Below are 15,093 nucleotides of genomic sequence, written 5' to 3'. Positions count from 1 at the left end.
CATACTCAACATTAACCTCAGGCCAAATAATTTGTTGATCCTTTACTTTGCAGAGAGGACAGTCTTATACAGCTAACTGCAGATCTGATGAACGTGGGGAAAACTGTTTTCCATGCTACCGGTGTCAAAAATTATTCCAACAACACATACCTGGTATCTGAACAGAGTTTTATTTTGTAAAACCATGGTCACAGTAGCCCAGCCAGCAGGGTCAGCAGCTTTTCCTACACTGACGTGAGCAGCTATGCATCCAGCAGAAATTGAGCTGTCACCTTCCTGCAGTCTTCACATGGATTCAGTCAGAATGGAGCAGGATCCCACAGGCAGCACCTACAGGCACTAACACCACTGCATTAACCCAGTGACAAGAGCTGGTTCCCCAAACCCCTACTTACAAAGCAACATGTCCCAGATAAGACGGGGACATGTCGGGCAGGAAACCAGCCTCGTCCTTCCCCAAATACCTGACTCTAGGAACTTGTTGCATGGGTTAGACCAAGACAGGCAGTGACAAGAAAAGTAGTCTTTTATTTCAATTAATATTTCTTGGCATTAGGCAGATATTAAATAACACTGGAATGCACAAGACTATTAACATATCAACAGCAAAAGGGAGGAGGTGTAGCCAAGTTGAGAACAGCAGTGCCAGTCACATCACCTCGGGGCACTCAAAAGCCATTTAACGCAGCAACCACCAGAAAGTAGGACTCCACTGAGAAATACAAAATGAGGATGAACTCCTTTCAGGTCTTTTGTTCATACAGTAACATTGGAATGACTGACAGTAAAAATGAACAAATAATTGCATTCAGGAATTAAACAGAGTGAAATATCCACAAACTGCTAGTCATGCATTTCTTTTGGAACAGCAATTTGCTAATGCATAAATATCACAAAAAAACAATCTCCAAGATTTGAATAAATCACAGACAACTAGAAGAAACAAAGCTCAAATTCTATTTTATGCCTTAAATAGATGACCTAAATATTTAAAATTTTACTTCACCATATATATATAATTTATATATATATTAAAAGAAAGTAAAGACCATTAGATAAGTGCAAGCAATTTTCCTCAAAAAGAAAATTGGAACCATGCCCAGGAAAGCTGCTTTTTTTTTTTTCCTTTTTTCTTTTTCTTTTTTTTTTTTAAACTTTCTACTCCATTTCAGTCCGCTGTCTTTTTTTTTTTTAAACATAGTAATTTCTGAAGCAAAATAAATTATCTACCATCTGCTATGTTGGGTAAAAGTCCTACTTAGCATCTTCTCGGGAACTACTAGAACATCACCTTTCTTACAGACTAAGTGAAATGGTATCTCACCAGTGATTGAACTCTCTCGTAGCTGCATGTAAACATACCTTTCGATTAATGTTTAAAATGTGTAGAGTGAATTGTAACATTACAGGGAAGCAGAAACGGAGCTGCCGAAGGAGAACTGCACTGGTGTTATTGGGGGGAGCGAGGGCTGGTTCGCTCGGACACACACACACGATCTGGCAACGGGATCTTATCCGCGAAGTGTGGAGGAATGGTTGAGAAGGCATCCGTTTGCGAGCAAAGCTTGAAGGACACAAGCCGAGATTCTCTGAGCACACTGTCCGCTTTAATCAGAATTGACTCGCGCTACTGGGGTCACACTGTAACAACCGCACGATGGAGGGATCGCTCTTGGCACCTTTGATGAACTCTTCCAGGGACAGCTTACCTGAAAGGGAGAAAAACCCAAATGGAAGTAATTCTTAAAACTTCAGTTGTTGCCACCACCATTACTGCAGCTTAAAAGAATCCCTCCTCACCAGAGCAACATACATCTATCTAATCTATCACAAAGGCATCTAAGGGAATTTAGCGCAATGCACAGCAGCTAAATCCTACTCAAGCCTTTAAGTCCAAATACATTTTTCTTCTGCAAAACAATCCACAATAATAATTGTTATTTTTTTATTTAAAAAGACAGTCCCAAATAAAAACAACTGTTCTAATATCATTTGGCAGCTTTTTGCTCAGAACCAGACCATACAAATAACATGACACATGAACCCAAGGTATGGTACCTGAACACATGTACACTTTGAAATGATGCTTGTGTTACTACAACATTTTAAACCTAAATATTCCAAATATTCACACTTTGCCCCCTTGTTTGCTGTGACATGTAGGGCTGAGCATCTCCAGAACCTACAAGGTCAGGTGGGGCAGGACTCTGAGCAACCTGATCCAGCTGACGATGTCCCTGCTCATTGGAGTGGGGTTGGGCCAGGTGACCTTTAAAGGTTCCTTTCAACTCAAACTATTCTATGATTCTGTAAGCCATTTGCCGTGCCCTGCTGGGTGTACAAGAACAGGATGGGTTTCATGGGGCAGCAAGAAAAGCCATCCTTGAGGGAGCCACCTGAGCTCTTCTGGTTTACATATCTTCAGTTTAGGCCAGAGGCACTGAACTGGATGGACCCTGTAACAGTCTGAGGGTCTGAAAAAGTGATCTCTGGAGGAGCAACCATGAGAGGCAACTACAAGAAACAACCACCCTGACATCCCCTGGCTCCAACAATCCCATGCTATGGCACAGCACAGCATGGTATGCCAAGGAGTAAAGATCTGGTTTTTCAGACCTCATCCTGGGGTTTTTCCTGATCTCAGGACTACTCCCCTGCACAGATAGCATAAGGAGCCTGTGAGCAGCCTCTGCCTTGCTTGTTATCACCAATACTCTCCTGCTTCAGCACTCTGAAAAGCGGCAGAAATAAGATGTAGCAATATTAATGAGAAATGAAACTAGTTCCCTATGAACTGGAGGAGACAAGCATTTGTTGCATTCCTAACACTGTGTCCAGCGATCTCTCATTTACCTCATGCACTCAGCACAATCTACCCCTACCCTCACACAACACCCCAGGGCCATCCTTACTTAACCCAAACTGCTAAGCTCAAGATAGGACCCATGCACAAACATCTTGCACTTAGCAGTTGCCTGCTGTCACTTTTGGCCAAATGCAAAGGGAGGGATGCACCAGCTCATTGTGCCAGTTTTCACCAGCCCCAGGATGCTGCCAGCCTGCCATGGGGATGGAAGAGGAATGACCTTGGTGGTCAGCACTCGAATCAGGTTGAACAGGGAGGAACTCTTCTCCCAAGTAACAGGCAATAGGACAAGAGGAAATGGCCTCAAGTTGCACCAGGGAAGGTTTCGATTGGATATTAGGAAAAGTTTCTTCACCGAAAGGGTTGTTAACAATTGGAACAGACTGCACAGGGACGTGGTAGAGTTACCATCCCTGAAGGCATTTAAAAGACATGTAGATGTGGCACTTAGGGACATGGTTCAGTGGTGGGCTTGGTCATTTTGGGTTAATGACTAGACTTGATGGTTTTAGAGGTCTTTTCCAACCTAAATGATCTTACAATTCCATTAATGAGCAAGCCTTCCTTTTACAAAAATTACAGAAGTTCAAAAACCTGTGGCACACTTCTATCCTAATTTCTGGCTAATGTTCCCAAACCAAGTGATTTTATCAGCTTGAAAAAGAGTACTCTTAACTATTAAGACATTTATTAGTTTCCCCCTCTCCCTGTATTTCTTAAGCGAAGCACAAATCAAAACCTATTTGCAATGCCCAACAGTCAGATGAGGAAGAAGAAACATTTCCAGCCACCAGAGCACACGTGTAGATGTTATTGCTTGACACTGCATGGCTTGCAGGGCTGGTATTTTACTGAGAATAGCATGATTTTATTTCAGCAACAACGTGCAACAGATGGAGGATGTTTATATACAGCAGGTTTTGTGACCACTACTCTGTTGCACATCTGCACGCACTGCTATTTTCAACAGAATGAAAAGACTTTAATCATGTTATTTTAGGGCCCCCTGAATATCAAGTCAGGGGATGAAGTGCTAGTTTTGATGAAGTCAAAGGTAAAATACTTGAGGACTTCAGCAAGGCCAGAAATTTGCCTTGGGGTTACAGCAGCAGACACCAAAATGCAGCCACAAAATTCTCTTAAATAAAAACCTCTCTACAAATAAGATGGTATTTTTTCATGTGTATACAGATGTATACATGCCATGAATATGCACAGAAAATAAATACTATAGACCTAGGGAATTTTTGATTTGAGGACATGCATTATGGATGACAAGCCCTGGAGTGCAAACCTATCAAGGGCAATGGGAGCAAACCCTCATGCCTAGTTTGTGCTACACCCAGAGAAAATAATCCAAAGACAATGGACTCAGGAATTTCAGAAGAGCCTTTACAGAATGGGATTCAACCATGAAATATCAGGGAAGGACTGCTCTCTTCTCAGCCCCCCAGCAGGGAAAGTCTCTCACCTGCTGCTCACTGCCCACTTATTCGTCCTATTTGTCATGGACAGATATGCTCACTGAGGCCAGTAAGAGACCAGAGACACCCCTGTCCTCTACCCCCTCTCCCCAAATACCATAATCTACCAAGACTGGGCTAGAAAACCTCTATTTCTAGAGCCAAGGAAGGGGTGTCAGTGATCCTACCATCATTGTTTGTGTCCATTTGTCTGAAGATCTTGTCTGTTCGCTTCTCAGGAGTGGATTCATCCTCTGGCATTTTCATTACTGATGAAACCATTTTGTAAATTGCCTGAGTATTTAAAAGAAAAAAAAAGATATAGGAAAAACACGACCCAAATGATAAAACACCAGGATAGAGAAAAAGAATTTAAGCCTGTAGCAACAAAAAAAGGCAGCTGACCCTGGCAGGCAGCTGCAGGACTTTACTTTATAAACCAAAACAAATGGGAATATCTGACTGCAGCTTTTTTATTTTTCTTTCCTGTATTCATTAGCACTTCAAAAGAAATGCCGGATCAGTTTAACTGAAAGTCAGGGTCTAGATTAATGTGTGAGCAGAACTGAGCTAAAATACAGGAGGCAATGGTGTATAATTCTCTCTTCTGCAACCGGGCTAAGCCATCACCTCTTTGGCTGGCCCTCATCACACACTCAGTTACATGTATGCATGAGGGGTGCTATATGGATTATGGTGAATATGTATCTATGGGACTAGGGGTTGTTTTTCTTTGTGGATGGGTAAGGAAATGCATTTTCAGACTTACAAAAATGTGAATAAAGATAAATAAAGATAAGACCTCTTCAGGGTGTCTGCAGTCCTAGCCTTCCACCTAAATTATCCCACCTCAGCCATGAGGACCAAATGTCACAGCACTTCCTGACGCATTACCTCCTTGCAGTACACAGGAAACACATCTCAGCTGCAGAGCAGATGCCAAGCAGCCCACTGCTGAGGCTGAGCCCTGCCAGGCACGTGGGGTAGGGTCACAGGGTGTTCTGCCTTGCACACCCCCTGCTAGAGCCTGTGGTCTACGTGTCCTCTGCCTTCTGGAGACAAAGACATGCCACAGTCTTTCATCCAGAGTTCACATTGACTCAGATTTGAAGTTTCAAAGTATTAATTTTGAGATTTATCAGGTCAGTAGAATTTGAATTTAGGTTTTTTTGATCCCATTAACACCCCACTAAGAAATCCCCAGGGAGAGCTGCAGGATTTTGGTTGCAGGCCAGCTTCACAAGTGCCCTGCTCATGTCTCAAGCCCCTTCCTCATCTGCATGTCACAGGTCCCACCATGGACTCCAGTGTCCCTTTGAGGACCATGGGCTCAGGAACCTCCTTGAGGCAGGACTGACCCAGCTCAGCACAGTCTTCATCTCCAGGTCCCGATGTCTCAGGGTGAAGAGGTTACAGCAACATAAATAAGATACACAATAGCAATCGTGCCTCACCTGCACTATTTCTAGCATTTCCCCGCGGCTGATGTACCCGTTGCCATCCAGGTCGTACATACTAAACGCCCACTTCAGCTTCTGTTCCAGCTTGCCCCGAGAGGTGACGCTCAGGGCAATGATGAATTCCCTAAAGTCAATCGTCCCGTCACCGTTGGTGTCAAAGGTGCGGAAGACATGTTCCGCAAACTTCGACGCGTCGCCATAGGGAAAAAAATTTGCATATATTTTTTTGAACTCTTCTACAGTCAAATGTCCCGTTGGGCAATCTTTTAGGAAGCCCTTGTACCACTCCTGCAGCTCATGGTCCGTGAACTCGGTGTTCTCACGCAGGTCCTGGAGCACCTCAGGGCGCAGCTTGCTGTTCTGCTTCCCCATCCTCTTCTGGGTCTGGGTTCAGCAGCTGCAAAGCAAGAGAATATCTGCCTGAGGTCCAGCCCCACCAGGCAGAGAGGGGCCAGGGGCTGGTAGAACCCTGTGAGAAACAGACCCTGCATGAGGCAAGAGGGAAAGAGGAGAAAAAGGGTACTATAAATCACCAGGAAAAGATCTCATTTCATTTAGCCTCCTTTCTTCTCTAGGGTCTCCCAGTTACTAATATGCTGTGGAACAGAAGATAGTTTGGGAGCAAATATTTGGGAAATATTAGTCCTTATTATTACTCCTAATTATTTGGGAAATAATAATCCTCATTATTTTATTTCTCTGCTTCAATCCCACTCCTCCATCATACGGTTTGTGATGCCCAGCTCCAGATTCCTACACTTGACCCACTCCAACAGGCTGATCTGCTGCGATGATCGAGCAGGAGTGTACAGGGACAGCAGCAGTGATGAAAAGTAAAATCTGTCTATTCAAAAGTGAAAGTAAGTGGGGCTGAATAAGGAGAGGAAGGGCAGGTGGCTCTGTGCCAGTCATGTTTGCATTGTCCAGATGCTCTTTGAAAGCCCTTGGCTTACAGAGCCTCTCCTCCCTCCCTGCATCACTCACCCCACAGCAGCCCCTCAGTGCAGTGGTGCTTGGTTGATGCTCCTTGTGGCACCCCGGGGGTCAGAGGAGGGTGCAGCAAGGATAACCTCAGCACAGCCTACACTCAACAGCAACACACTAGAAGCCTCCTCCCTCTTTCTCTCAACTGTGGAGGTAGCATGAGCAGACGGGTCGCTGTGACAGCATCACTGCCACAAAGGACTTCATCCTTTCCAGCCCTACCAGACAATCAGAGAAAAGGGCTTTTTAAAGCCTAATGTTTTGCAGAGCAACTCTTTTCAGGTTTACTAGGGTTTATACTTTTACATAACCTTATTCATTAGGTTCAATATTCCCCAAAAGGGGCCAAAGCGCATTTAAATTCAGGATTTCATCAGGATGTCAGGAATGGGCTGGGTCTGTCCTCTCCCTTGACAATGTTTTGCCACACAGGTGAGACTGCCCAGCAACAGGAAAGCTCCTTCAACAAAATGAAAGATGGTCAATCTGCACTTAGGTAACAACAGGAAAAAAACAAAACCTTGTTAATTTTTTTGCTTTTATCCCTTGCAGCTTTTCATGGCTTCTCAGCAATATGAAACTGTATTGCCAGGCTAGAGATTTAGCAGCATCTCCTTCCCCAAACTCAAAAAGTTTATTCACAAGTTTGCACAAAGTCACACCCAAACCCTTGTGACTGGTCCCACATAAATGACAATTCTCTGCACAGCCTGTTATGTCCGTTAGGCTCACTCACAGCCAATGCAGAAGACAGGTTAGTAACAGGTCAACATCGCATGACTACTTGGAAATCACAAGAGCTGAGCAGCAAAGCATACAGAGACCAGGAAAAACAGGGGCTAAGTACTTCCCAGAGAATAAAAATCCCAGGCATACATAAGAACCCTAAAAAAATTAAAATATTAAAGGTCAGTAAAAAATAAGTTGCTCTACAGTAGACAGATTTTCAACAGGTGAATTTAAGCTTGTACTATCTGTCCATTTAGTCTCTGCATTGTCTCAGATATGTAAAAAATCCACATCCCGCTCTGCGGCTTAAAGCTCAGAGACAAAACCCAGCCAGCCACTCATTAGTTCAATGCATCAGGCTTAACCGAAAATGTGTTATCATTAGCACTTCTGTTTTCTAGAAAATCTGCCAATGTTTCAGTGCCAAAGCTTTATTTTTGTCCATTATATTGCAGTTTTCTCAACACACCTGACATACCTCTGCTTTCCCCACATGCAGGGATGCTACAGCTCCCAGTCCCTGCCAGCACTACCCCTAGGAAAGCACTAGGCTGCCCTCCAGTTAAACTACTAGCTCTCAGCTGCTGCCACTGCCTTTCCATCTTTGAATCTCCAATGCTCCAGCTATTCATCCTTGTACTGCCGAAAGCAGAAAACACAATATTCTACTCTGCTGCAGTCAATTTGCAGAAAACAGCGGCTTGGAGCAAATAATGGATCAGACGTGGTCCTTTTTCTTTAGGAGCAGAAATTGTAACATTAAGTTCCTGTCCTTGGGTGAGGAGTTGCCTTCAGTTTCCACCCTTCAGCAAATGTTTCACTTAATGATTCCCAGATACTTTGTAAGAACTAGTATCCAGGTCAAAAAGTAGTACCTGCCTCACCAGCCACTGCCTTGGAATTTCCTGGGAGAGGGGCAGAAGGAACAGCAGAGCCCACTTAATGCAGGAGCTGGGCTTTAAGCAGAAATAACCTCAGCTTTAATGACACACAGGGTTAAGGACTGTAAAACTTCCAACTAATAGCTACAAGAGGTTTGAAAAGGTTTAATGCCATTTCTCCCCGTTCCTATAACACCTTTATTATTCCTGTTCCCTTAAAAATAGAGACCCCCTAGACAAAAAAGAGGTAAGATGATAATTCCATTTATTAGATTTCATTATTTCTACTAGTGGTAAGATATATCCCGTTATTTGAAGAGATGATAATTTAATATCAGCTTCAAAAGCTTTGTATGCAAGCCATCTTTGCATTCAAAAGATTATAGGCTATTTCAACCCTTCCTCGTCTTTTATATCATTTTATATCAGAAAATGTGCAATGCTCTGAACACAATCCTTTCTGCATATGAGCTTTCTGAAAGCCTTCGTAATGTGTTCATCCCAAATGCAACCCTGCAGTTGTAATGAATTTGTTGTGAATAATCAAATAACCAACATTAACATTAATTTATTAAAGCCTATCTGAAAAAAACAGCTTTGATGTAAATTGTGTTGCAGGTAGCTCCTTCAAAATGAAATGCCTAAATATCTCATTAATCATGACAGCAAACCCTGCTGCTGGCATCCAACCGACATTTCATTCGATTGCTATAAAATGCTTTCATTAAATCACTTTCCAGAGGCTCAGCAGCTGATTTAGCCACGAGACCACTCAGAGGATGGCTGCTAATGGAAATCACAGGGAGCGAGACTGGGATGTCATGTCAGTCCTGTGATTAGGGTTATGGGGTTTTTTTGTTTGTTTGTTTTGTTTTGTTGGGTTTTTTTGTTTTGGTTTGGTTTTTTTGGGTTTTTTTAATAAGCCTTACCAGTGAAATCACTTTCTGCAGTGGGTGTAGAAGGTGAGACAGGAGAGACATCCTTGCACTCAATGTTGCCTTGGGCAGTCAGCAGAGATCTAACTCCAGCACAGCCTGCCCTTCCCTTATTTCCCATCACACCAGGGTGAAATCCAGGAAAGTGATGCCACATATACTGCAGCTAAGTCTGATTCTGCTTACTTTGATTAGCAAAAGCCCTCAGAGCATCTGGCACTATCATGGCAATAAGAAAAACAATCATAAGAATGCCCTTGATGTGATCAGACAAGGAAAAGCTTGGTAGTATAAATACAGACCAGAGGACTTCACAAGTCTATCACTAATCATGAAAGCAATGCTCAGCCACGTAAGGCTCAAACAGGAGGAAATGAAGATGCACTTTTGCTCCAGTTTCACATAAAAAGTTTTGTTAAAAATATGTGGTGCTGCTGCCTGCCTGCAATTCTAGCCAGGCTCAAAACTGAGCTGCCAGAGAACTCCTACCTGAAGAATGTAATCTCTGTCCTTCTAGGGTCAGCAATAATCAAGTAATAATCTCATTGCAAAAGCCTAGCAATGAGTAAAGAGGTCTTTTACTGAAGCTGAGACACAATTGGTGTTGTGGTTTCAGCTGAGACAGTAGCTATGTTTTGGATTTAATGAGAATAATATTGATAACACGCTGAAGTTTTAGTTGTTGCTAGGCAGCGTTTACCCCAAGTCAAGGACTCTTCATTTTCTGATGCTCTGCCAGTGAGGAGGTGTACAAGAAGCTGGGAGAGAGCACAGCCAGAAGAGGTGACCCAAACTGACCAAAGTGATATTCCATGCCACAGAACATCATCATGGTCAGTATATAAACCTGGGGGAGTTGGCTGGGGAGGGGGGCTGATCACTGCTGAGTAAGGGCTAGGCACTGGTCATTGGGTAGTGAGTAGTTGTACTGTGCATCACTTGTTTCTCTTGGGTGTTATTGTGCTCTCTCTTTTTATCATCTCCCTTTTCATTACAATTATTGTCATCATTATCATAACTATATTTTATTTATTTCAGTTATTAAACTTTTCTTATCTCAACCCATGGGTTTTACCTTTTTTTTCTCAATTCTCCTCCCCATCCCACGGGGGGCACACAGTGAGTGAGTAGCTGTAAACCATGACACCCAGTTAATGCTGCACTACGGTAACTGTAGCAAACTCTTGAAACAGCTAAAGTAGCAATTCTGGGTTTTTACCAACAGATGGACTGGCTGAAATACTCTTATTGGAAAGCTCAGTGCATCTCACTTTCACACAAACTCTCTGACAACCACCAGTTACCACAGGTGAAATTGTGTTTAGAAAATGTAACCCAGAAAGCTGGAGACGAACACAGCTTTTTACGGCAAACCTTCTGAAGACAAAATCCCCTTGAACTGAGCCCCGATGGGTTCCTCTTAGTGAATCAGTTATGGCTGCAAAAGCAGGAATGACTCCTTAGAGATGTATTTCCTTGTGCAAACCCCCTTGGATACTAATCTAGTGTTAATAAAAAGAGGAAAAATGATGAAATGCCTGTCTGTAGGATAGAGGTGCTCTCCAGCTGAGAAAGACAGTGCACAGAGAAACAGAATAAGTACTCTTTATATTATCTGAGCTATCTGCTTTGTGGGGGAAAGTGTGGCACCATTTCTCTCACAGTGCTCACTTATAAAGCAGAACAAGCATGTCAGATCTGTTACAGTCAAGAGGCTGCAGCACAGTGCCTCCAGGACTGTAGGAGCACAAAGAAAATGAACAGCATAAGCTGGGCAGCAAACGCTGGTCTGGGTTGGTCTGAAATGCTAGAACCATTTCAACAGGGGTGGAAGATTTTTTAATTAAAAGACCTAAAGCACTGGATCCATCACTGATGCCTTCTTCATTGGGGTGCAGAAGAAAAGACAAAAGGATTTAGCCCACAGTGACCCTCTGATCATCATGTTAAGAAAGGCTTTCCATGGAAGAACTATTTTACAGCAATGGTGGTCAAACACTGGTGTAGATTGCCCAGAGAAACTGTGAAGTCCCCAACCTTGGAGACACTGAAAACCCAACTGGGCATGGTCCTGAGCAGGGAGGGCTGGACTGGATGATTTCAAGAGGTCCCTGCCAACCTCAATCATGCTGTGAAATAGCCCCAATATCCTTTTTCTATGGCCAGGTGAAGATGAGAGCCATAAGAAGGTCCTGCAATTCAGAAACCATGGTGCCTTGTTCTGAGGTTCTATTTTTAAAAGCTTGATCCTTGTATTAAGAAATCCCCACAAAATAAAACAAACAAAAAAACCCCCACAACACTCCACCCTCTTCCCTCCCCCCCTCAAAAAAAAAAGGCCCCCAAAAGCCAAAAAAACCTCCACAGGTAGCCCAAATGAAAGCCTCACTCACTAAAGATCCGTGCTGCCACACTTCAGGAACACACCCTCTGGGAAAATGTTTCATGCTCTGGTAGCACCAGAGCTCAACAATTCAGCCAATGCACAGATGTGTTTAAGAAGCCTCCAGTTCCTGAGGTCCAAGCTGCAAGAGGGAGACAGGTTCTTGGGCACCTCAGCTAGTGAAAATGTTTAGTGGTAAAAAAAGATCATGTAGCAACAGGACGCAAAACAGGATTATAATGACATCCTCTGGACCATGCTTTGCCCAGGGCTAGTCAGTGGTTCTGATCTGAACTGGGAGAGGAAATGCGCAGTTACATGGGCTGGGACAGATAATGAACTCCGAAGTAAAGAGCAGATTTTGTTACATGTTTTAATGCCAGTATCCTAAGCAACGAGCGTTGCAACAGAGAAGGCACAGGATATACAAATACGTTGCTATAGATATCTGGTCCTGCCTGGTAAACCCATGTGAACTTCTTTCCTGCCCTGCAGCAAATGCTGACACCCACATACCAGCCACTGCAGCACCTGTTTCGTCTTCCCAGGCTGCAGATGTGGGGCCAAAAGTAACACCTTTTGATAAAGTCTGAAGTGTGAAAAGCTAAATAATAGAAGCAGCAAGATGAAAGAGAAACCTCAATCAATAATGCCACAAAAAAATTAAACCCTGCAGAAACACTGCAGGTTTGAGATGTGAAAGGCTAGTGTCAAGAGGGGCTGAAGTTGCTTCTGCTGCTGCCTTTGGGGAAACACAAAGAGAAACAGAACCCATCAAGCAAAGAAGAGACCATACTAAATAAATAAACGGGCTTTTAAAATTTTTCACTTTCAATGACTTATCGTGTTTTTATTTAAATAAAGAACGTTGCTTATTTGCTAATTATTTTCAAGTTCAACCCTTTTCAGAAGTATAGTGAAAAGAGTGGCTGAAGAGGAAGGACCACATTTCAGTTCCAGAAAACTCAGTAACAGTTCAGGTATGTACACTGAATGTCCTTCCAAAAGGTGGAGTGAACTGGTAAGAGACCTCAAGCCACCTTACAGGGTAAGTTTATCCATAAACACATACCCAGGAATTGTGTGGTCTTGAAAACCTGATTCCATGTCTGGGATGAAAACCCATTATAAATAACCACCTACTACCTCCAGCTTGCCAAAGAAAGACATAATTACAAAGACTCCAATCCTCAAAATAGCTATGCGAGGGAACTATTTCCAGGCTGGCATGTTCATTTCATGGAGTCAGCTGCAAGGGCTGAGATACTCACTCACAGGTCTCTGGATTGCTCCCATCTACTGAAGTCACTTTACTCAGGATTACATTTGAGCATCAGTGCATTAACCTGAGAACCGTTTTACATTTGAATCATCAGGGTGTGGTGAAGAGGCAGCTGCAGATCATAGTGGCAGGAGCTTCCCAGTTGCTGGAGTCACAGCAAAGTGCTGAGGCACACTGAAACCTGCACCCACCAATACTGACCCCCATCACCAGGAGATGAGTTTGCCATTGAGGGCATGATTACAAACTCACTGAAAAGAAACAAAAGAAACACAAACCACCCCCAACATTAATGAATTGCTGCTAATGGGGAAAAAAATGAGACCTGTACTGGGACCAGAAAAGTGGCAGTTCCTCGAGGAGCTCTCCATAAAGTTCTCCAGCTCAGGGAGGAGAGTTTATTATTATAAAGGGCAAATATTCCCAATGCAGTAAGAAAAGCACAGAAATATTTTGAGTAAATTAGGAAATTGGGTTAATTTGGGTGGGAGCAGATTGGGCAGCTTGTGATTGCAGACAGGAAAAGAAAATCATGAGTGGATTTTCCTCGTCTCCTCCCTTTGTCCTTTTTTTTTAAACAAAACCAAGGGAGAAGCAGCCAGCCCTTTTTTTTCAGACACTGTGCAAAGCTGGCAAGGCTCAAAAGAAAATTAGTTTGTTTACACAATATTGCAGAGCAAGGTAATAAACATGTCAGCTCAATGTCTTTCTTAGTGCACAAGGTCTTTTTCTGAAAAGGTTGGGTTGCATGAGAAAAAACCCATGTCATGTTCACTGAATTCATTGTGATACATAATTTTAAATAAAGCTCTGTGAATACTGGCCTGCAGGATAGGAGAAGGTGTCTGATGGAAACTGGGAAATAAGAGAGAACATTTTTAGAAAAAGGGAAGAAAAGTGACAAAAATTAGCACAGAGCACTATATTTTTAATATAATTAAACCCACAGAAGTAGCATGGTTGGGCTGTTTTTTTCAATAGATTTTAAAAATTTCATACGGTGAATTTATTTAATTGATAAAGGTAAATCACAGAAAAATTTTCTACAGAAAATAATCACAGCCCTGGGAGAAAAGAACCTGGATTAAATTTCAGAAGAATTAGCCAAATTCTGGCAAGTAACAAGAGCCAACCAATGGCATCTGAGCAAATCCTGCAGCATCAGAGACATTCATGTGGAAAAGATGGAGAGTTTGGGACAATGACACTAGCTAACGAGACAGTGACAGATGATAACCAGCCCTCAGAGGGCAAGTCTGTGAGACCATCCTCACTGATAATGATGCCTAAATGAAAAACAAGAGATCTGAGAGCCTTCCCTTCCCCAGCTGCAGATACCGTGCTGATACAGGTCTTGGAGGAATCAAGGGCATTTCAGGGTAGCTAATCTGAAACAGAGCAGGTAAGAGGGTTGGGTTTGCTTTGAAAGAGTAAAAAGAAACCTTTTTTTTTATAATTAAAGCATTATTTAGCACGGGTAAGCTTAGGGAAAAGATGCTCCAAAATGTGGCTTTGGAGATATGCCAGCTAGCTACCATCTTTAATGAAAATTCAACCAACACTTATTAACTGAAAGTACTGAAACACTAAGCAGAAAAAATATCAACCAAAAGATAAAGACTCTTTGTCACTAACATTTTCAACCACCAAATGCACAGCTACTGCTAACAATTTCTACTACTACCTGGGGCTTTTTGTTCCAAAAATCTTAAATCTAAGATAAATGCATCCATTTATTTTATCAATCTAGCTTTCTAAAGTACCTTTTTTTTTTTTTTTAACATCAGTTATCACTTTAAAATAGTACAAAAGCCACTGGTTGAATTCCTTGTAAAAATGCACTCCACTAAACCAAAATTCTTCTCAAAACAGTATTCTCTTTCCCCTTCAGTAGTAACCACTAATAACAGTAATCAAATTGTTTCACACCTTTATTTTCCTGTTTGCTGAATAAAAAAAAACCACTGACGTTTAAAATCTAATAGCAAATCTAGAGTTTAACTTTTTTGGTTTGGTTTTTTTTTTTCCTTGCAGAGATATTAACAGCTTGTGAAACAGAATCTCTGTAAAATAACTACATAAGAACATTATCCCACCTGTAAGGAAGGAA

At 42.4% G+C, this 15,093-nt stretch overlaps 1 protein-coding gene across 2 annotated transcripts in view; it reads right to left on the bottom strand.

Annotated features, from left to right (window-relative positions):
* Positions 1-508: 508 nt before the first annotated feature.
* The window catches only part of HPCAL1 (hippocalcin like 1), an 81,239-nt gene continuing 66,654 nt past the window's right edge, over positions 509-15,093 (bottom strand). For both annotated transcript variants that reach the window (XM_032683708.1, XM_032683707.1), the window contains exons 3-5: positions 5,784-6,186; positions 4,518-4,623; positions 509-1,709 (exon numbers count right to left, since the gene is read on the bottom strand). In XM_032683708.1, the coding sequence (XP_032539599.1) occupies positions 1,612-1,709; positions 4,518-4,623; positions 5,784-6,161 (582 nt within the window). In that variant the 5' untranslated portion in view covers positions 6,162-6,186 and the 3' untranslated portion in view covers positions 509-1,611. The remainder of the gene's footprint in view (positions 1,710-4,517; positions 4,624-5,783; positions 6,187-15,093) is intronic.

The sequence above is a fragment of the Chiroxiphia lanceolata genome, chromosome 3 (genome assembly GCF_009829145.1).
Source record: "Chiroxiphia lanceolata isolate bChiLan1 chromosome 3, bChiLan1.pri, whole genome shotgun sequence".
NCBI lineage: Eukaryota > Metazoa > Chordata > Aves > Passeriformes > Pipridae > Chiroxiphia > Chiroxiphia lanceolata.
This window is presented reverse-complemented; position numbering and strand designations above follow the sequence as displayed.